Source organism: Zosterops lateralis (assembly GCF_965231275.1).
Source record: "Zosterops lateralis genome assembly, chromosome: 23".
NCBI lineage: Eukaryota > Metazoa > Chordata > Aves > Passeriformes > Zosteropidae > Zosterops > Zosterops lateralis.
The window spans coordinates 4,989,971-5,012,890 of NC_139783.1; the positions used below are offsets into that span (position 1 = coordinate 4,989,971).

A 22,920-nucleotide genomic window follows, 5' to 3' on the forward strand; every position below is an offset into this window, starting at 1 on the left:
GCCAACAACATCCCCCCTGGGCAGCCCTGGCCTCTCCCCCAGCTCACACAGGGGCCGCATCCTTGCAGGCACAGACACGGCAGCACTGCCTCAGGAGCCCCTGTTTGCACTGCCCAGAGCAGGCCTCAGCACCCCCATACTGTTGGTGTGCGGAGATGAACCTGAGGGAGCACAAATGCCATCAGCCCCTGGGGCCAGGAAGGGCTGGGCCACAGCAGGGAAACCACTCAGCTTTGGCGTGGCCTCTCAAGTCACACAGAGAGTTTGTTCCCATCAGCTCTGAGTTTCCTGTGCCTCTGCAGACGTTGTCGCTCAGAGCCAGGGCTGCCTGGCAGCCACCCCCAAACTGCCCTCAACATTTCCTTTGCTTCACCTTGGCTTTCTTTACCTTTCCCTGGAAAATATTTCTTCCTGTGGCCTTCCCTTGTTCCCTCCCCTGCAAACAGCCCATCCCTGGTTGTCCTTTCCTCTCTGGCCCCACTCCCCATTGCAGTTCCTGAGTTGGCACCATGGGAACGTCCCTTGGGGAGCAGGATCATCCTCCAAGGGCTTCAGGAATTGTCTGCAGGCTCCTGCAGTGCCTGGGGCTGCTCCCTTGCCAGAGGCACCCCAGGCCAGGGGGGCACATCTGGGCTGCTGTGTCTGGCTGTGGGGCTCCTGTTGTGGGCCATGAGGAGGAGCTGCAGAGGCTCTGCAGGACTGACAGGATGGGCTTTGGGGCTCTCAGGAGAAGCTGAGGGACCTGGGCTGCTGCACCTTCTGAAGAGGAGGCCCAGGCCTCATCCTGACACTGCTGCAAGGCTGCTTTCAGAGAATCACACAATCAGCAAGGCTGGAAATGACCTTGGACATCATCAAGTCCAAGCTGTGCCCTGACACTGCCTTGTCTCCCCTGAGCCTCCTCTTGTCCAGGAGAAACAAGCCCAGCTCCCTCAGCTGCTCCTCACAGGACCTGTGTTCCAGAGCCCTCCCCAGCCTTGTTCCCTTCTCTGGACACGCTCCAGCCCCTCCATGTTGTTCCTAAATTGGGGGGCCCAGAACTGGACACAGCACTCGAGGTGCTGCCTCAAGCAGTGCCCAGCACAGGGGAAGAATCTCTGCCCTGCTCCTGCTGGCCACACTGTTCCTGATCCATAGGAGTGCCAGGGCTTGGATGAGGGACATGGTGGGCAGGGCCTGGGGACAAAGTCGAATTTCTGTCAGCCATGAAGGGTGTCTTGGGATTTCTAATAAAAATAAATGAAAAAGTTTATTCTATTCCATCTTTTGGAACCTGGTTGGGGAGGTGTTTTTTCTTTATCTGTTGTATCTCCAGGAGGGAGGGTGCAAGTGCCTTTCTGATAACAAGCCAGCTGTTAAAACCGGGTGGGGCATTGATTCTTATCCCTGTTCACCCTCCCATTCCCTCCATGGGGATCTCTTCTGTTAATGGGCCATTACAGCTCAGCAATGACAGTTAAAAAAATTTTTTGGGGTATTTTTGAATTGTTTTGGTAACAGTGTAGGGATATTTAGGAATAATTTGGGAATGTTCTTGGGAGTATTTTGGGGACATTTTGAGAAGATTCTGGAAATATTTTAGGAACATTTTGGAGACATTTTAGAAACATTCTGTGAATATTTTGGGGGCAATTAGGAATATTTTGGGGATATTTTGATGAAGTTGTTGGCATATTTCAGGGACATTTTGGGAATGTTTTGGGAACACCCCAGCAATATTTCGGGAACATTTGAGACATATTCCAGGGATATTTTGAGGATATTTTGGGGATGTTTTGAGAAGATTCTGGGAATATTTTGGGAATATTTCAGGGGCATTTATGAACCAGTTCACGCACATTATTGGGATTTTTTGGGAAACATTTCAAGGACATTTTAGATACACTCCATGAACACTTGTGGGAATTTTTTGGGAATATTTCAAGGGATTTTAGAAACATGCCATGCACATTTTTGGGAATATTCTGGGGACAGCTTGGGGAATTAGAGTATCATTCCCCACACATTTTTTGGAATTTTTCTGGAATATTTCGGGGACATTTTAGGCACCCTCGCTGCAGAACTTTGGGAATTTTTTGGGAACATTTCTGGGGAATTTTCTCTCACCTGTCTCCAAATTACCCCAAAATATCCACAAAATTACACAAAAATTACCACAAAATTCCCCAAAATATGTACTCACAAAATGCCAAATTTACCACAAAACATCCTCCAAACTTCTCCCAAAATTACACCAAAATTAGCCCAAAATATCTTGAAAATATCCCTAGAATTACCCCAAACATCCACAAAATACCCCAAAATATCCAAAAAATTACACCATGAACCTCAAATTACCTCAAAACATCCCCAAAATTACCCCAAATTAACCCAAAAAATCTCAGCAAAATTATCTCAGACCAAAATTAGCTCAAAATAGTCCCAAAATATTGCCAAAATTACCCCAAAATATTCCTCAAATTTACTCCAAAATTTTTTGAAAATAACCCCCAAACATCTCCTAAGTTACCCAAGGGGGTCTGGGAGGTGGGGGGAAAGAGAGGAGGAGGGGCAAAAATAGGTCTGGGGTGTCACAGGGGGATTTTGGGGGGTTCTGAAGGTTCCAAAATGGGTCTGGGGGTGTCCCAGGGGGGTCCTGGAGCATCCCCAAATGGGCCTTGGGTCTCTGGGTGTCCCCAAATGGGTCTGGGGATTCCCAAGTGTGTCCCACCCAAGTGTCCACACATGGGTCTGGGACAGAGTCCCAAGGGGTTCCAGAGAGGTTTTGGGAGTCCCCAAATGGGCCAGGGGTCTCAGAGGGTCCTCAAATGGATGTGGGGGTGTCCCAAGGGGGTCTCTAAGGAAATTGGGGGTGTCCCAAAGGGCTCCCCAAATGGGTGTGGGGGGGTCCCAGGTACCCCCAAAGGGTCTGGGGTGTCAGGAGTGCCCCAAATGCGTCTGGGGGAATCCCAGGGGAGTCTTGGGGGTCTCAAGTGTCTCCAAAAGAATCTGGGGTCCCCACGAGGTACCCCAAATGGGTCTGGCGGTGTCCCAAGGAGGGCCTAGAAAAGTTTGGGGGGGTCCCAAGAGGGTTTTGGGGGGGATCCCAGTGAGGTTTTGGGACTCCCCAAATGGGTCTGGGGGTTCCCAAGTGTCCCCAAAAGAGTCTGGGGTCTCCCAAAGAGATTTCAGGGGCTCCCAGGTGTGTCCCAGGTGTCCCCAAAAGGCTCTGGGGTCTCCCCCCCTTTACCTTGGGTCACCTGGGCAGGGGCTTGGGCAGGATCTTTCAATCACTTGCTACACTTGGGACTTGGCCCCTGCTTGACAAAAAGGCTGATGGAGCTCACAGGCTCCTTCCGGAGAGCAGCTGGCCCTGCAGGATTCCTCTGGGCAGGAGAGTTCCTGCAGTCACAGACTTGCTTTTGATAAATATCATGGCCTGAGCATGGAGTTGGCCTTTTCCCTGCAGTGAATTTAATATTCTGGGTTCGTTTTCCAAAACTCTCTGTCAGAGAGGGCTCACTGAAATGATTTCTCTGCTCCCAAGACATGCAAATTACTTTCTTTTGACATTTTTTTACCCTTTTCCCTCTTTGTTGTTTATACAAGAGTTTGGTTTTCACTGTTGAGCTGCAGGCTATCCCAAAATACGCCAGGACTTTGGAGGAGTGGTTTTATGGAGATGATGGCTCTGGGCTGGGAGCCACACTTCCCAGCTCTGGCCCCAACTTTAGTACCTGCTCTACAGAAATCAACGTTTCCCAAACAGACACCTTGGGTTTGGAGTTGCCCAACTTGAGGCCATCAAATGCTGCTCTTCAGAGCCTGCACATCTTCCCCCTAAAATCAGATGGAGATAAATGGGTCAAATCTTTCCAAGAATCTCTTTGAACACAGCACCTCAAAATAGAAAGCCTTACTTTCCCTAAGAGAATCTATTTCCAACTAATACCTCTTTCCCACAATGAAAATAATCTGATGATCTATAAAAAGCAGTTTTTTGTCCAAAGTATTGCCCTTTAAATTTTATCAGCACTACCACTGATAAGAAAAAGATAAGATAAGAGATAAGAAAAAGTTCAAAAGGAATGACTGTAAATTTGCTGAGTCATCATGGAGTCAAAAGAACTGGAACCAGATTTGGGGTGAACGAATGGGGCATTAAACTTCCAAATAAATTTTTGCTGAAAAACAGACTTTCACCTTAAAATACAATTATTTAAAAAAAACAAACCCAAAACAACAACAACAACAACAACAACAACAAAACTAAAGGAAGGGAAAATTGACAAAATTAAGACCTGCAAAACTATCAATGACTCTGCTGACTGAGCTCTCCATTTGATCTATCCTTTAAGTTATTTTCCCAAAGGATCAGCACAGAGCCTGCCAGCAGCAGTAACCTCCTGTGACACACAAAATTATGTTGCAATCAGGAATTCTTTCAAGGGCTGCAGCCCAAGCACGTCCCTGGTTTCAAAGGAAACAGTGCAATTCAACTACCTACAGGCACTAAACAGAGCTGTGGGGTTTTAATTGTGGGACACCTTGACGGCAGGAATAAGACTTTTCTTACATGAAAGGAGATGGAAAAGAGGATACTGTTTAAAAAATGCTGATGAGTACTTTGAGAGATCAAGTGCTAAGTGACTGTGGTATTTGACACCTTTAAATTACCTATACCCCCTTTCAGATAATCTGGAAAATCTTTGAGGCTGATTATGGGCTGTGATAAATTTATTTGAATTACACTTTTCAGACATTAAGCATTTATAAAATACTGATAAAAGTCATGTAATGTAAACAGTATCGAAGAAGAAAACTGCAAAATCATCAGAGACAAGCATATGCCCCTGCAGAAGACTGGCAAAGTTCTCAAAGGTGAAAAACTTTACTGACATGGGAAGAAAAAAAACCAACCTAATTCAATTTTACACTCTTGAATGGTTCAAATTCAAAATTCAGAGTATAGGTTGGAAAATCCACCAAGAAAGTCTGCTCTGGTAAAATTCCTGGAGTTCAACAAGCACCTAGAGACTTTCAGCAATCCATCCACAGGTTTTGAAAACCAATCCACAGGGACTGAGAAATCCAGAGACAAGTCTGTTCCAGGGTCTTTGCAGCCTTTGCTGGGAAATCCATGGCCAGCCCCAAGGCCCTGCAAGACCCAGTTATCAACCATCTAAACTTCACACCCTCAACTTGCAGCTGCTCATTTCCCCAGAAAGTGAGTTCATTTCTCTTCAGTGCATGCACAGATAGCCATGGCAATGAAGCATAAAAGAGAAGAATATCTCCCAAGGACCGTCAGACAAGTAAAAACCACTACAAAATTCCAACACTACAACATTTGTATTTTTAATATCCCTAGTAAAGAACTGCTATACCTATCCCCAAAATCTTTGCCTAAAAGCCCTTTAATTGCAAATTTACAATAATTTGTAAAAGGGGAGAGGGGGTTACATTCCAAGGGAGACTCCGGTCTTCCTTGGCAGATCCCTGTCTATTCAAACCAAAACAGAGCCCAAGTTCCCTGAAGTAGGAGTTGGAGAAGGAGAGTATTGGAGGTTCCGTTTGATCCTTTTTTTTTACTGATTTTTTCTCCGTAAGTTGGTGGGAGACTAAGCACTGAGTGATTATGGATGCTTGACCAAAATACAGAGGTGGCCAAAAGTCAGGAGGGGGAGATAACGTGAGTTTTGGGGCAGGAAAAAGGACAGGGCTGGGGGCAGCTTCTCTCTCTTGCTCTCGGTGTCGGGGAGAGGACAGCCAGGCTGCTGCTTGCTGTGGGAGGAGTTTGCTGCCACCACCAAAGTGCAGTCCTGTGAAATCTGCCAACCCCTGCTCATGTGCCCAGGAATTCTGAGCTCGTCTCCCCCTGCCCTGCTGGCCCAGCCCCATCCCGCTGCCGCCGTTTCTTCGGCGCTGCCTTGAGGCTTTTTGCTGCTCTGTGACCCCACACTGCCCTGCCCTGCTGGGACATCCCTGCCATTCCAGCTGCCACTGCACAGCTTCTGATCCCATCCACCAGCCTGGGATTTTTTCCACTGTTCCAGCTTGGTGCTCTCAGGGTCCCAAGAGATTGGACTGCCCCGGGCTTTGTGAAACAATGCCTCCCAAGGTTCCTGGTTGTGTTTGCTATTAATGCTGCACTTGTTGTTGTTTGTTTGCCTTGTTATATATACTAGTAAAGAACTGTTCTTCCTAACCTCATCCCTCTGCCTGAAAGCCCCTTTCCTCTTCTAAATTATAATAATTTGGAGGGAGGGGGTTTGAATTCTCCATTTCTAGGGAGGCCCTGCCCCTCCCCAGCAGATCCCTGTCTTTCAAACGAAGACAGCCTTTCATGTGTCCTCAGTACTCCTAGCATGCATCCTTGTAATTCCTTCAATCTGCTCATTTAGCACAGTCCTGGTGTTCTGTTAGGCCAGGAGACCTGTTAGAAACAACTGTGTAGTTCTTGGCTTTCACACTTATACCCTGGCTTTTGCAAATTATTTTGACAGACTGCAGTTTGTAATCTCTTTTAAACAGCTTTTGATATAGTCTAATTTGTCACCCTTTAGCAGTTAATACCCTAATCCCTGTGGAGATTGCATATTCCAGTGTGATAAATGTATTATAGTTTATGGTATTGCAAAATATTGAAATAGAGTATATTATAAAACTATAAATATATAGTATAAAGACAATATTCATAAACAAACATAAATACAAATATAAACAACAATAGAAATATACAATTTAATAGATTATTTAAATATTAAAAAATTAAAATCTGCTAACTATCTTTGCAGAAGTGACTATGGTTGGGAAATAATGACTGATGCCTGTATTTCTGTAACTGACTGACAATAGTGAAATGGCGAATGCTGATTGAAAGAAAAACATTGGCTAAAATGTCTGGATGATAAGATAACATTGAAAAAAAAAACCCAGGCAAGTAACACAGAAAGAGCCAGGAGGAATCCACCACCGACCCTTTGGCCATCAATAACTGCCAAACCACAGACCAGGTGACCTCGAGAGGAAATAAAACACAAAAGTCTCAAAATCACATCTGCATTATGGCACATAATTTAGGAAGATGAGGTCAGGGGTCGAACTAAGCTAGAGAATTGCCAGAAAATGTGCACACAAAGGAATGTTTAAATGTGTATAGTCTTCATGAATATGCATTTGACCAATAGTCTTGGGTTACAATGCAAGATGGAACCAAAAGTTTGTATTCCATTCCCATCTGTTCAAACCAGGTGGGGCAGTGTTCTTTATCTCTTCCATGGCCCATCCCTCATAACTCCAGGGATTATCTTCTGTTAATGGCCCAGCTGTTAAAACCAGGTGGGGCAGTGTTCTTTATCTCTTCCACAACCCATCCTCCCTCCAGGGCCTTATCTTCTGCTAATGGGCCATTGATGTTCACTGCATGACTGATAAAAGTAAATCATCCCATTGGGAGATGCTCCTCCCACAGGGAGGAGCCAAGCATTCCTACCTGGATATAAATAGACATTCCCCCCCATCAGAAACAGCCTGTTTCCACTGGATTCCCAGAGAAGGACCAGACCCATCTACACCACCACTGGACCTTCAGAGGAAAACTACACCCTTGCGAAGGATCATTGCTTCAAGACAACCACATCTGTCATTCCAGGAGGACTGCAGCCACGAACACCCTGACTAACTGGGTGTCAGGTTGTATTCTGACTCTGTCTGTTGTTTTGGGTTTTTTTACTACTGCATTTTTAGTTTAATTTTTAGTTTTTTAGTTTAGGCTGCAATGAAGAGGAAGATGCCCCGGGACAGCCAGGCAGGTGAGGAGGAAGTCAGTGCCCCTTTCCCCCTCTCTCCTGCTCCATCTCCCAGCCCAGCATGGCCCCCGGCTGCAGGACAACCCCACTGCCAACACTGTCCTGCTGGGGATGGACTGAGGGGATTTCCTTCCCCTTCCCTGTGGCACGGAGGCAAATGCCATTTTTTACTTGTCCTTCCTCCCGCAGACAAGAAGCTGAGGATGGAGACCAGGAAGGACAAACCCCCACAGCCAAACCTTGTGGAAGAGGCTGTTTTGAGTGTCTCCACAGCACAGGAATCTAATGGGGAGGAAAAGCCCCAGAGATCCTGCAGGAGGAGGGGCTCCAAACCCATCACAGGGGGCTCTGAGGAGGAAAGACCCACCCAATTCCAAGAAGGTGGACAGAGCTTCAGCTGGGGCTCTGAGCTGGTCCATGAGCAGCTTCATGATGGGGAGAAGCCCCACAAGTGCTTGGAGTGTGGGAAGAGCTTCAACTGGAGGACCCACCTGATCAGACACCAGCGGATCCACACTGGGGAGAGGCCCTACGAGTGTCCCCAGTGTGGGAAGAGGTTTCAGAGGAGCTCCAATCTCCTCTCACACCAGCGCATTCACACTGATGAGAGGCCCTTCCACTGCCCCGACTGCAGGAAGGGCTTCAAGCACAACTCCACCCTCGTCAACCACCGGCGAATCCACACTGGGGAGAGGCCCTACGAGTGTCCCCAGTGTGGGAAGAGCTTCACCCAGTGCTGTAACTTGACAAGACACCTACGGAAGCACCGGTAAGGGAAGCCCTGAGAGTGTCCCGACTGTGGGAAGAGGAGGAGTGAGTCTCCAACCTCATCCTCCAATAATTGACCCACATTGGGCAGAACCCTGGAGACCCACATTCACTGTGAGCCACATTGGGAAGACACCTGTCCCTTTCCCTGCCCCTGGCAATGTTGAGAGGTGAGACTGAAGAATGTCAGGGACTGGCCATGGCCCCTTCACTCTATTTGATCCCATATGAGGTCATTGCCACAGCCAGGAAAGGGACTCCCTCTCTCTCCCCCAAGGAGAAGGGTGTCCTTTCAAGGCAGGAGAAAACACGTAGCTGGGAAGAGCCAATAGGTGTTTTTGTAGTTTTCCCTGTGTATAGTTTGTCTTATCCCTTCTGTTATCACTATTGTTTCTATTCCTGTTTGTTCCTTATCTTGTTGTTGTTGCCAGTAAATTCCTCTTCTCCCAGCCTGAGGTCTTTGCCTTTTCTACTTTCAGTGGGAGGCTGGAGGGCAGCCAGGGGCGGCACGGTTTTAGCAGGAGCAGGAAATTGGGGAATCCCATTCCTAAAGCCCGGCCCGGGGAAACTGAGCATCACAGCTGGTGCCAGCCCTGGCTGCCCTGGCAACAGCCTTGGGAGCGGGTCCCTGGCTGGGGCTGTGGGAACCTCTTCCCTCTGGGGCCCAGGGACAGGACTGCAGGGAACGGCTGGAGCTGACTCGGGGCAGCTTTGGCTTGGATCTCAGGAAAAGGTTTTTCCCCCAGAGGCTGCTGGGCCACTGAACAGGCTCCCAGGGAAGGCTCACAGCTCCAGGGCTCTCTGAGCTCCAGCAGTCTTTGGACAGCGCTGCCAGGCCCAGGCTGGGATTGTTGGGCTGTCCTGTGCAGGGCCAGCAGTTGCACTCCAGGATCCTGATGGCTCCCTCCCAACTCAGCCCATTCTGGGATCCCTTCTGGCATCCCCTGGCCCTGGCCATGGGACTGCAAATGGTTGCCATGGCAAGGGAGTCTGGCCCCAGGCCTGAGCTGGGATGCTCAAGAGCCCTGTGGGCAGAGGCAGTCCCAGCCATGCCATGGGCACATCCCAGGGCACCTTGGGCTGCAAAGGCACCCATCTGTCACAGGCACTCACGGGGGCTCCACGGTGACACCCCAGGAGTGCCCAGGCTGCCAAAGAGCCGCGATGTCCCAGACACTCCCAGGGCTTCCTGTCCTGGGCACAGTGGGAGCTTCAGGCAAAAGCTTCATTTCTTCATTGGAGAATCTCCTGCTGCATCCTGAGGTGGAGAAATGACCCACTATGGATCCTCAAACCCCTCCAAGATTCCTAGACTTTTAAAATTCCACCTAAGAAAAAAAACTTAAAGTGGCTGGATCCAATCCTAGCCCCAGACTTTGTCAAAAGTTTATGTGTTAAAGATAGGGCAGGTGGAATTCAACCAAAATGAATTTTGTCCTACGGGAGAAACAATGGAATACTAGATACATTTTATAAATATAGCTATGACTGATTCAGATCTGGATTTGACAGAAAGATTCATTTACACCACAGAGTCAATAAAAAAAGAGCGTAATTTACTCCACATATAGGAGCTATAACAATTATTAGAACATACAGACCTAGGAAGCAATTTTTAAGAAAACAGGACCCTGTTGGGGCTTTTTGAGGCCATTGCAGGCAGAGCCTCCTGCTCCAGCAGGAACTGCCTTTCCTGTGCCAGGCCCAGGGCAGATCCCGCTGCAGGAAAAGCCCCAGGCCAGCCCCAAGACAGGGAAGGGCTCGGGCACAAGTGCAGAGTGCCGTGCTGGGAGCTGTGCCAGGGAGAGCCTGAGGCACCAAAGGCACCTTGGCCGCAGCAGCTGCTTCCAGGCCATGGCCAGAAGCCTCCCTTGGCAACCCGGCCTGGTGGCCACCACTGCAGAGCTGCTGCTTCAGGGCTCATTTCTGCCTGGCCTCTGCCCCAGCCCACAGAGTGTCACCTCAGCCCTGACTCTGGCACAGCCGCTGGGCCTGAGCCCTGCAGAGCCTAAAGGTCACCTGTGCCCCCCTGGCTCTGGCAGCCCCTGGGGCAGGGAGGAAAGGCCAGAGCAGGGGCTGCCTTTGGCTGCTGGATGTGGGCTCCAGCAGAGACAAGGAGGAGTCAGGGGAGTGGATGGAGGGCAGTGAGCAGCCCCTTGTCCCCGTGCAGTCCTGGAATGGTTTGGATGGGAAGAGCTCTGCAGTGCTCATCTCATCCAAACCCCTGCCATGAGCAGGGACATCTTTCAGCAGATCAGGTTGTTTAGAGCCCTGTCCCAGCTGGACTGGAATGTTTCCAGGGATGGGACATTGTCCACCTCCCTGGGAACCTGTCCTGGTGGATCACCAACCTCACCATCAAAAAATTCCTCCTTATCTCTCCTTATCTGAACTTCCCTTCCTTTAGTTTAAAAACACCACACTTTGTCCTTTTGGGACAGGCCCTACTAAAACCTTTATCCCCTATTGCATTCCAAATGAGCTGAGTTTCCATGGCAATGGCCAGGCCAGGTGACCCAGGTGTGGTGTCCCAGTGTTAAAAATGAAATTTGGGGTGTTTGTCCTATGATGTAACAGTGGAAAGCCACCTCAGTGGCATGTGGCACCTTTCCTCCCAGACCACCTCAAAAACAAAGAACCCGTTCCCATCAAAGCTCAAGCACCGCGCCCCCACCCCAGGTCAGAGATGGGGCGAAGGAACCGCAGCGGAGCTGCCTGCCTCAACGGAGCTCCAGCCGCAAAACAGTCGGCCGTCTGGCACGGGGAAGTCCCGACCCCCGCCGCCGCCGCCGCCGGAGCGGAGAGAAGCCGGCCGCTTTCCCCCCCCATGCCGCCCCGTCTCCCCCCCGGTTCGCTGCAGGAAAGCCCCTTCCCAGCGCCGTCCGCGGCTGGGAGCCGGCGGGGGGGGAGAAAACCCAGCCCGCGGAGCCGCCCGCAGTCACCCGCCGCCGGAGCAAAGAGAAGAGGAGCCGGCCGCTTCCCAGCACAAAGAGTTCCAGCCGCGGAAAAGCCTCTCCCCCCCCGCCCGCAGCCGAGGAGCAGCCTAACTGCAGTCAGCCCCGTGCCGGAGCGGAGAAAAGAGCCCCGGCCGCCCCGTCCAGCCCGCAGCCGCCACGCGGTCAGCCGCCTCGGCCAAATAAAGCGTTCCCCGAGCCGGCCGGACCGCTGCCCCACTTCAAGAGAAGAACCCCACACCCACCACGTTCCACCCCCCCACAACACTGCCGCCACTGTGAAGCAGCATGAGATTGAGACGCCATTTCTGCGGCAAAGACTACCCCATGGCCGCAAAGAGCTCCAAGCCCCCGCCCCGGTGATCCCGCATGCAAATTAAGAACTCCGAAAGCGTCCCGGGATGAAATCTAACATAAAAAAACCCTTATCAAATAAAAAACCAAGTAAAATTAAAACAGATAAGAACTAATACTCAGCCGTGTGGACCCTAGAGAATCAGAAAAGCTAATTTCTCCGGTTTAGCTTACTAGCCGTAAGTTAAAAAGACCAAACCGGAGATGAGACCACAGGAGAAAACAAAGAACTGACAGGACTCTGGGGTTGCTCCCCAGGCGAGGGCCAGTCCTCCAGCTCTGTTGAATTGCATGCAGCAGAGCTGATAAAGCCCTCCTCCTCCACGGCGACCAAACCCCTCGGGCAAATATCAATAAGAGCTGATTAATAAAGGCGTTTATGGAGATTAATATTTTCTCCGCCCATTTTTATTCATAACAACTGGGGGCTCGTCCGGGATTGGCCACGCCCAGAAGAGGACCGAGACGGGAAGGCGCCGCCCACCTTGGACCTCCTGGACAGCTGGCCTCCTGGACCAAAGAGAACAACGCACGCCAGCCTCGAGGGACGCACAGCAGCCACAAGGGGGCGCCGTTGAGGAGCACCGGGTAAGTATAAAACTCGGTGGCGGGAGCAGGAGACGTGCGAGTGTGTGTGTGAGTGAGACGGGGGCCGTTAGCACGGACCCCCGCCGCGAGTGAGGACTCCTCAGTACTGCATTTCCACATCTTCGCGAGAGGAGTGGTCAGGAACAGGAGGAAGCGAGAGGAAACAGAGTGAGCGAGGCGTCTCCAGGGGTGTAGGGGACCCCCCTCCGGACGTGCGGAGGCTGAATAGAGTGTGAGTGGCACGTCATAGAGTGAGTGGTACTGTGGGTTTCCCCTAAACCTGTAGGGGCAAACCACCCAGGTCACCTCAAGTGTGCGGGGAGGCCAGGGACAAGTGTGTGAGGCACGCACCACACCGACGCAGGAGAAAGGGTGGCTAGGGGCTGCTCCCAGGGACCTGCAGGGGTGTGGGGAGAGAAAGAGGTACTGGCCGAGGTTACCAGGGGCTGCTCCCAAGGGAGGGGTGGCCAGGCCGAGGTAACTGACGGGGTACAGGACGGTCACACTGGGCGGGGGTGCTCAAAGGGGAGCACGCTACCGGGTGTGAAGAGTGCACTGGGCGGGGGTCGGATTAGATACGCTACCGGGCTTGAGTGTGTCGTGTTGGGCGGGGGTAGGCAGGAGTTCTATGCTACCGGACACGGAGAGGTAAAGCTGGTCGGGAGTATCTAAGGCCGGTGCTACCGGGTGCAGTGAGTGAAAGTTAGGGGAGTTCCAACGTGCGAGGAACTTAACGATAGGGTGAGTGAGTGAGTCGCATACTGTGTGTGTGTGTCCTGGCAGAAGTAGTGACTGGAACTCTGGGCCCAGGTTGACCGGCTGCTTACGGGGATACGCCGGACGCGCAGGAGTGAAAGAGGGTACCGGCTGGGGTGGTGACGGAAGCACCAGGGGTGCTGAGGCCATTGACGGGTACCGGGGGCTGGCTGTGGCAGTGGTCGGGGCCCTAAGGGCGGGTCATACGAACTGCTTCCAGAGCTCACGAGTGAGTGTGAGTGAGTGCGTGTGAGTGAAAGAGCTTTCAAAAAAATTTTTGAATAAATTTTACCAAGTAAAAATGGGTACTTGGATAAGTAGGCCTAGAGAGGCTGAAGTACAAAAAGAAAAAATACCACATATCCCTCCAGAGAGCCCACTAGGAAAGATGTTAGAACAGTGGGACAGGGAGGAAAGTACTAAATATTTAGATAGGATCAAAATGATCCATTATTGTATAGAAGTATGGCCTACTTTGGGTTTACCTGGAGAATGGCCATGGCACGAAACAACAGACCCTTGGATGTGTGCTCAGTTAAATCAACATCTGAGAGCCCAAGGTGATAAAGAAGCAGAACAAATGCAGTATGCTGCTTGTTGGGAAAAACAAAACAGAAATAGAGACAACATAAAGATCTGTAAGTTACAGGGGAAAAAAGAAAGAAGTGATAATGAAGAGAATGGCCCCATCTGGGATCCACTTAATTACTTACCTCCCCCTCCCGCATATCCAGATATGCCCCAGGTTCCCCCTGGAAACCCCTTCCAACTTCCCCAAACTGTAACCCCTGTTTCCCCCCTACCTTCAGCCCCAAGCCACCCTCAAATCCCTCAAACTAATTCCCCTATTCCTCCCTCTACCAATACCTTTGCCCCCTCCCTAACCAGCCCTCCGGTGAGTCTTCCCCCATCCAGTACTAACCCCTTCTATACAACAGAAGTACCCCCAGTTTCCCCCAACAGTAGCTATGTCTTTTCTCCCTTACCATCCATGGTTCCAGCCCCACCTGCAAACTGGGAACCAAATTTGCCCACCCCAAGCATAGAGCGTCCCCCTGAAAATAATCCAGAGGGACATTCTTATAACACCAGATCTAAAGCTAAGCTTTTTCCCTTGAGAGAGGTTCCAATGGGCGGAGTTGCTGGAGGGGTGGGATTTGTAAATGCCCCTCTGACAGCCTCAGAGGTCAGGAACTTCAAAAAGGAGCTAAGAAACTTAGTAGAAGATCCAGTGGAGGTGGCTGAACAGGTAGATCAGTTCCTAGGTCCCAATACCTTCACATGGGGGGAAATGAATTCTATATTCAGAATTTTATTTAGCCCCGAAGAGATAAAAATGATTCGAACAGCAGGGATAAGGATTTGGGAAAGGGAGAATAGAATAGGGCCCCCAGGTGAACATAAACTGCCAGTAAGTGATCCAAAGTGGAACCCAAATAGGGAAGAAGACAGGAGGAATATGGATGATTATCGAAATTTGATAATCAAAGGAATTAAAGAATCAGTCCCCAGAAGCAATAACTCAAAACTTGCATTTGATAGTATGCAAGGAAAGGATGAAACCCCAACCACTTGGCTGAGCAAAATAAAACAAAATTTCCAAAGATATTCTAATATTGACCCAGAAAGCCCTGAAGGCCAGGTGTTACTTAAAACACAGTTTGTTACAAAGTCCTGGCCAGATATTAGAAGAAAATTAGAAAAGTTAGAAGACTGGCAAGATAGAGGAATAAATGACTTGTTAAGGGAAGCCTTAAAAGTCTGTTTAAGAAGGGAAGAAGAAAAAACCATCACGAAGGGAAAAATCATGGTAGCTGTGGCTAGAGAAAGTGTATCTAACCAGAGTTCACCCCACCGAGAGGATAGAAAGCCAGTCAGAGGGCAAAGAAATTTACTACCCTGGGTAACTCCTAAAAAGCAAGGAGAAGATCGGAGGTGTTTTTATTGTGAAGAAATAGGGCACCTCAGAAAAGATTGCCAAAAAGTATCATTTGATGAGGCAATCAAGAGAGAGAAAAATATATTAGAAAGTATATTAAATGAAAAAGATGATGAAACTTAAAAAGTCATAAAATGTATGACTTGCAAAATTATAAAAACCAAATTAATAGAAGAAACACAGCTAAATTGGCTCAGCTGTTTGTTTGCCTCTAGCTCTTCTGTAAATTAAAACCTGGCCCAAATTTAACATAAGAGCTTCCCCTTAAAGAAATGTTTAAACTTCTATTCTTGTTAACCCTCTAACCCAGGAGGTTACCAAGAAAGAAAACCAAAATCCCCAAACTCCTCCCCTTAATTCAAATATCACCCCATTAACCCCAAAATATAAGTCCTTTCCAGGTGCTGCTAAAGACCAGAGTGAAAGGACCAGCAACACCACCTCCAAACATCCTGTCCAGCACAAACCTTTCAAAACATCATCCCCCATAGACTGTTGTTTCATATTCAAACTCTTCAAAAATGACTTTCAAAAAAAAAAACACCCAGACTACATATTGCATAGAAGAAGTTTTTTTTACTGTTTGCATTAGTGGTTGTGATATTGTTGTTAAAAGTTTGTTGTTGTTATTATTGTAATGTTGTAACTGAAAGCGCATATCAATCACAAAAGCTGTGGGATTGTTTGTTGTTTTTGAATTAGTATAAATTATTGGGAAAATTACTACAAAAATTTAAAAATCTCTCATAGAGCACAACCCAAAAAGGCTACCTAAAAGTTAACAGCCAAGTGTGAAAGTGCAAGAAAAACTCTGAAAACTGAACCCAGAGAGCTCCTAGAACCAAGAGGCAAGGCCAGGTGAGACTGAAAAAAATGAAACTAGTTCACACTGGACTCTTGGAAAGACTCATGATAGTCTGAATGATGAATAAACCCATAAAAGGAGCTGGTTCAGAGAGGCATTCCCTCATCAATGATGAAAAGAGCTCAAAGTCCTCAATAAGAGTTTATATCAACCCAAACCACACTTGCTTTGCTGATCTGCAACTCTCAACCTGTCAGGATGAGAAAAAACAATTGGTCATAAAAAAAATACTGCCACCTTTGAGCAAAGCTTAACTGGAGAGTGCTCTATAAGAGAATGGTTTTAGCTAGGCAAACCTCTCAATAAAAATTTAGTTATTATTTTGATTAAAAAAATAAGCTACAAACAGTCCCTAGTAGTCACAAATATAGCCCAAATTCAGATTCCTTTTAATACTAAAAGCACCTCAAAAAAAAAAAAAAAAAAGCCCCAAAAATTAAGCAAAGAATGACAAAACAAAACCAAGCTGTGATTGATATGAGCAAAGTCCAAACTTGAACAAGTAAAGTTAAACCCCAAAAATAATCAAAAATCATTACCATAAATAAGTTGATGCAGGTTTAAACAACCTGATCAAAAGCAAAGAGGAGGGAATTGTTAAAAATGAAATTTGGGGTGTTTGTCCTATGATGTAACAGTGGAAAGCCACCTCAGTGGCATGTGGCACCTTTCCTCCCAGACCACCTCAAAAACAAAGAACCCGTTCCCATCAAAGCTCAAGCACCGCGCCCCCACCCCAGGTCAGAGATGGGGCGAAGGAACCGCAGCGGAGCTGCCTGCCTCAACGGAGCTCCAGCCGCAAAACAGTCGGCCGTCTGGCACGGGGAAGTCCCGACCCCCGCCGCCGCCGCCGCCGGAGCGGAGAGAAGCCGGCCGCTTTCCCCCCCCATGCCGCCCCGTCTCCCCCCCGGTTCGCTGCAGGAAAGCCCCTTCCCAGCGCCGTCCGCGGCTGGGAGCCGGCGGGGGGGGAGAAAACCCAGCCCGCGGAGCCGCCCGCAGTCACCCGCCGCCGGAGCAAAGAGAAGAGGAGCCGGCCGCTTCCCAGCACAAAGAGTTCCAGCCGCGGAAAAGCCTCTCCCCCCCCGCCCGCAGCCGAGGAGCAGCCTAACTGCAGTCAGCCCCGTGCCGGAGCGGAGAAAAGAGCCCCGGCCGCCCCGTCCAGCCCGCAGCCGCCACGCGGTCAGCCGCCTCGGCCAAATAAAGCGTTCCCCGAGCCGGCCGGACCGCTGCCCCACTTCAAGAGAAGAACCCCACACCCACCACGTTCCACCCCCCCACAACACTGCCGCCGCTGTGAAGCAGCATGAGATTGAGACGCCATTTCTGCGGCAAAGACTACCCCATGGCCGCAAAGAGCTCCAAGCCCCCGCCCCGGTGATCCCGCATGCAAATTAAGAACTCCGAAAGCGTCCCGGGATGAAATCTAACATAAAAAAACCCTTATCAAATAAAAAACCAAGTAAAATTAAAACAGATAAGAACTAATACTCAGCCGTGTGGACCCTAGAGAATCAGAAAAGCTAATTTCTCCGGTTTAGCTTACTAGCCGTAAGTTAAAAAGACCAAACCGGAGATGAGACCACAGGAGAAAACAAAGAACTGACAGGACTCTGGGGTTGCTCCCCAGGCGAGGGCCAGTCCTCCAGCTCTGTTGAATTGCATGCAGCAGAGCTGATAAAGCCCTCCTCCTCCACGGCGACCAAACCCCTCGGGCAAATATCAATAAGAGCTGATTAATAAAGGCGTTTATGGAGATTAATATTTTCTCCGCCCATTTTTATTCATAACACCAGGGAGGGCTGCCATGGAAACAGTGGCCAGCCCTGACCCTTTCTGTCTGCCTGAGCTGCCTTTGGCCCTGGCAGTGGCGTTTGCTGCTGGTCCCGCGGCGCCTGAGAAGCCAGCGCGGCACAGGGCAGGTGGCCATGGCACAGCCCCCAGCAAGGGATCCCCTCTGCCTCTGGGCACTGACACCAGCCCTGAGCAAGGGGCCCAGGCAGTGGGCTCAGGGCAGTGCCCGTGGCCACAGCCCCTTGCCATGGCCCAGGCCAGCTGGGCATGATGATCCACCCTCACTCCTGGCCCAGGCCAGCCTTGCACTGCCCTTCCCCACTGCCTGTCTGCACACAAGCACTTCCAGGCCTCTCTGCATTGCCCTTGCCCTCACTCTGGGCTCACTCACACACCTCCCAACAACCCACCTGCAGCTTGGAGCTGCAAGGAGTTCAAAGCTTGTCTGGCCTTCAGCAGTTGGTCTAATTCTGCCTTCAGCCAACTCTGGATTTGTGTTTCTTGCAGAACTTCCTGTGTGTCTAAATCATTCCTTGCATGGTTCTGCCTTGGGGAAGGGGAACCTCCTTGGTGACACCTTGGCCTTGGCACACACTTGAGGAGATTGTCTGTTTTCACTGGGGCTACTCAGGAGTTTTAGATTGCTTAAAAAAATAAAAAAAGAAAAACCCTATGTTGGCTGAGTGCCGCCAGTTTTTCAAGCAAAGCAGGTCCCAGGTGAGTGAGGAGAGACAGGATGGGGTTTGGAAATGTACAGCAAGGTTGTCCACACTGGGCCAGAGCTCAAGGCACAGCTTCTCTGAGCAGGGCAGACCTCCTTGGGAGAGACTGTGGATCAATATCAGTCACTGAATGCGTCAGTCACCGCTTCTCTAAAGAGAGCAGTAATAAAATACATCCTTTCAAATAGAAATATGTATTTCTTTGAAGCTCTTGGAAACTTTTCTCCATAACTGCAGGAGGAAAACTTCCTAATGAACTGCACCAGAACAGAGGGAAATCAAGGCACAGCCATGGTTTGTCAGCACTTGTTTGATCCTAATGAGTCCCGTGGTGCATTTGGAGTTGAGCCCTGGAACCTCAGGGCCTCAGAGGAGATTGCACAAACCTTTCCAGGAGTCAAAGTCAGGAGAAATACCCAAAGTGTCTGGAAGCATTAATGGTTCCCCTTGAAGTCCATCCCCAACACAGACTCCTTATGGAGTCCTTGGAGGTGAGACTTGGAGGCCAGGATTGCACAAAAGCTTCTCAGAGATTCAGTGTGGGAGGGAAAATCCAAAGTACCTTAAACACCTTGAGTATCTCAAAGCATTAATGAGCCCCACTGAGTGTCAATGCAAAGCTCCCAAGGGACTCATTAAAGCAGATAATTGGAGGCCAACTATCACACACAGCACTCAGACTCAGTGTCAAAAAGTAGTTCCTTAATAAACTTTGAGTAGTGTGAAGTGCTAATGAGCCCCACTGAGTGTTTGTACTGACTCAGAATCCCAAGGGACTTGTTAAAGTAGATAATTGGGGCCATGATTGCACAAACCTCTCACAGAGTCAGTTTTAAAAGGGAAACTCCAAGTACCTTAAAATAACTAAAGTATCTTGAAGCATTAACGAGCCCCACTGAGTGTCATTACTGACAAAGACTCTCAAGGGACTAATTACAGCAGATAACTGGATAGCACAAACCTCTTAGAGATTCCAAGGCAAAAGCAAAACCCAAAGTCTTTTGAAAAACCTGTCACCACTGCCTGCAGTTCTCTGTTCTGCCTGGGGCCTGGGGACACTTTCTCTCTCCTGTCCCTCAGTGGGACCCATTGAAACTTCAGAAAACTTTGGAGCTGGATTCTGACTTGGAGCTCTTAAGTGGTTTCTTTATCTCCCTCTCAGGGACTGATGTTCAGGGCCTCAGCACAAGCCCCGAGAGGGTCATTAAAGTCCTTGTGCTGTGTCTGTGCTGTTGAGCTGGGCTGGGCTCCTGGCACAGAGGCAGCTCCTGGCAACCAAGAAGAGCTTCAAAACCACATTTCTCTTGATGAGCAGCTCTTCTCCCAGCCCAGCAGGGCTGGGGCACTGCCTGCAGCCACCCTGGGCACAGCACACAGGCACAGAGAGCTTCAATCACTCAGGGCTGGGAAGGGGCTCAGAAGTGCCTGGGGGAGAATCACTCCCAGCCCTTGGCACAGGAACCTCTGGCTGCAGGACAATGCAGCTGCAGCTCCTGCAGTCCTCTCCTAAAGCTGGAACATGCCAATGCCTACAGACTCTGTGAGTACATTCTCTGCTTCTCTCCTGTGTAGAGCAGCCAGGGGTGCCCAGGGCTGTCCTGCAGAGCAGGGTCCTGCAGCCCAGGGCGCTGTGCTGGGGCAGGGACTCTGCTGCCTGCCAGGGACAGCTCTCAGCCAGCCCTGGGAGCTGCTCCCAGCACTGGGGGACAAGATCTGGGTGGAAGGAGACAGCTGGTAAGGCTTGGAAGTGTTCTCCTTGTGTAGTGAGGATGCTGCAGTGTTCAGGACTGTACTCAGAATTATATATAACTCCAGAAAATTTCCAAGTACGTTATTCAAGGAGCACAGCAAGGCAGGGGCTGCTAAAACAGGGAAATCCTGCATTTTAATCTACTACTTTGGATAGCCTTGATTGGAAATTGCACATATATATTCATCACTCAGTTCAGGGTTAGAAAAATAAAAGTATTTTCTCTCAGATCCTACTAAACCAGGCAGTGACAGACATCAGCACAGGGCCCCTTGCAGGCAGCACCAGAATCACTTTTCCAGCCTCCTCAGGGTTGCTCTGAGGTTGCCATCAGAGCCTGCAGAGCCAGAGCTGCCCCTGGGCAGTGCCTGAGCTGGGAGGGCTCTGCAGGGCAGAGCTGAGCCCCCAGGGCTGGGCTGGGCTCTGGCAGCACTGGCAGGGCCCAGCCCTGGGCACAGGGAAGCAGCTGCAGGCAGGGACAGCTCCAGGCAGCAGAGCCCTGGGCAGGCAGTGGGGGGAAAGTGCCACCAAGCTGGGCTGGGATATTCAAAGTCCTCTCCAAACTGAACTATCCCATGATTACTCTTTTTACAGATCCCCATACCAAGACACCACAAATGTCCAACAGCAGCTCCATCAGCCACTTCCTCCTGCTGGCATTGGCAGACACGAGGCAGCTGCAGCTCCTGCACTTCTGCCTCTTCCTGGGCATCTCCCTGGCTGCCCTCCTGGCCAACGGCCTCGTCATCAGCGCCGCGGCCTGCGGCCACCACCTGCACAGCCCCATGTTCTTCTTCCTGCTCCACCTGGCCCTCAGTGACCTGGGCTGCATCTGCACCACTGTCCCCAAAGCCATGCACAATTCCCTCTGGGACACCAGGGACATCTCCTACACAGGATGTGCTGCTCAGCTCTTTTTCTTTCTGTTCTTTATCACAGCAGAATTTTATCTCCTGACCATCATGTGCTACAACCGCTACGTGTCCATCTGCAAACCCCTGCACTACGGGACCCTCCTGGGCAGCAGAGCTTGTGCCCACATGGCAGCAGCTGCCTGGGCCAGTGCCTTTCTCAATGCTCTTTTGCAAACAGTCAATACATTTTCCCTGCCCCTGTGCCATGGCAATACCCTGGGCCAGTTCTTCTGTGAAATCCCCCAGATCCTCAAGCTCTCCTGTTCACGCTCCAACCTCAGGAAACTTGGGTTCATTGCAGTTAGTGCCTATTTAGCACTTGGGTGTTTTGTGTTCATTGTTTTCTCTTATGTGCAGATCTTCAGGGCTGTGCTGAGGATCCCCTCTGAGCAGGGACGGCACAAAGCCTTTTCCACCTGCCTCCCTCACCTGGCCGTGGTCTCCCTGTTTGTGAGCCCTGCCCTGTTTGCTCATCTGAAGTTGCCCTCCAACTCCTTCCCATCCCTGGATCTGGCCCTGTCAGTTCTGTACTCGGTGGTGTCTCCAGCCCTGAACCCCCTCATCTACAGCCTGAGGAACCAGGAGCTTAAGGCTGCAGTGTGGAAACTGATGACTGGATGGTTTCAGAAACATTAAACTGCTGGCCTATTTCTGCAATTAATTTGTAATAAAAGTATTCTTTGATAATTGTTGTTGATTTCATTTTGGAGTTCCTCTTTGTTTGTTTTACTTCATAATTCTTAACCAGAAAGAAATGTCACTGTTTGTGCCATTTCTCATTTTATTTCTCTCGACCATCCCTGTGGCCACAGACTGTGTCAACGAGGGGCTGTACTCTTGGTGGCTTTAAAGGAACTCAAGGATCTGCCAGCCAAGTTTTCAGCAGAGATGCCCCTTTTGTTCCCTTGTCTGCAGCTGCAGCAGCAATGTCTGTGTGCAGAGCTGGGGGCAGATCAGGGCTGGCACAGCAGCTGTGCCCAGGAGCAGCAGCCCTTGGTGCTGCCAGTGCTGCTGCCGTGGCCCTGCCCCGCTGCCCTCCTGGCCCTGGTGTTGCTGTAGGGCCTGAGGGCTCTCGGGGCCGGGCACAGGGCTGGGGGTGGCAGTGCCGGGGCTGCAGCAGGGACAGGCCATGGGCACTGCTGGGGCAGCGCTGACGCCTCGGGGCAGGGCCTGGGGGCTCCAGGCTCCTTGCCCAGGCTCTCTCCAGAAGACGCCCAGGCCATTGCTCAGCACAGAAAAGCCCCGGGAGCAGCCCCAGGCTGGCCCTGGGCAGGCTGGGGGCAAACAGCAGGGCTGGGGCTCTGCAAGGGCCCTGGGGGAGACGGGAAGGAGCAGCAGAGCAGGGGCTGATCCATCCCCACTGCGCTGGACATCCCAGGGCAGCGTCCCAGAGCGTCCTCATGCCCCTGCCAACAACATCCCCCCTGGGCAGCCCTGGCCTCTCCCCCAGCTCACGCAGGGGCCGCATCCTTGCAGGCACAGACACGGCAGCACTGCCTCAGGAGCCCCTGTTTGCACTGCCCAGAGCAGGCCTCAGCACCCCCATGCTGTTGGGGTGGGGAGATGAACCTGAGGGAGCACAAATGCCATCAGCCCCTGGGGCCAGGAAGGGCTGGGCCACAGCAGGGAAACCACTCAGCTTTGGTGTGGCCTCTGTTGGAGTCAGCTGTTGGAGTCCAGGGCATCCCTCTGGGCACCCTGGATGGTCACATACCTCGGTGGAGAGGCC

The 22,920-nt window shown here is 50.5% G+C and overlaps 1 protein-coding gene across 1 annotated transcript; it reads left to right on the top strand.

Moving 5' to 3' along the window:
* Positions 1-20,894: 20,894 nt before the first annotated feature.
* Positions 20,895-21,827, top strand: LOC310918348 (olfactory receptor 14J1-like; the record flags this gene model as incomplete). The annotated part of the gene is made up of 1 exon (XM_083877199.1): positions 20,895-21,827. The coding sequence occupies one exon, from the start codon at positions 20,895-20,897 to the stop codon at positions 21,825-21,827; it is 933 nt and encodes a 310-aa protein (XP_083733325.1).
* Positions 21,828-22,920: the final 1,093 nt, after the last annotated feature.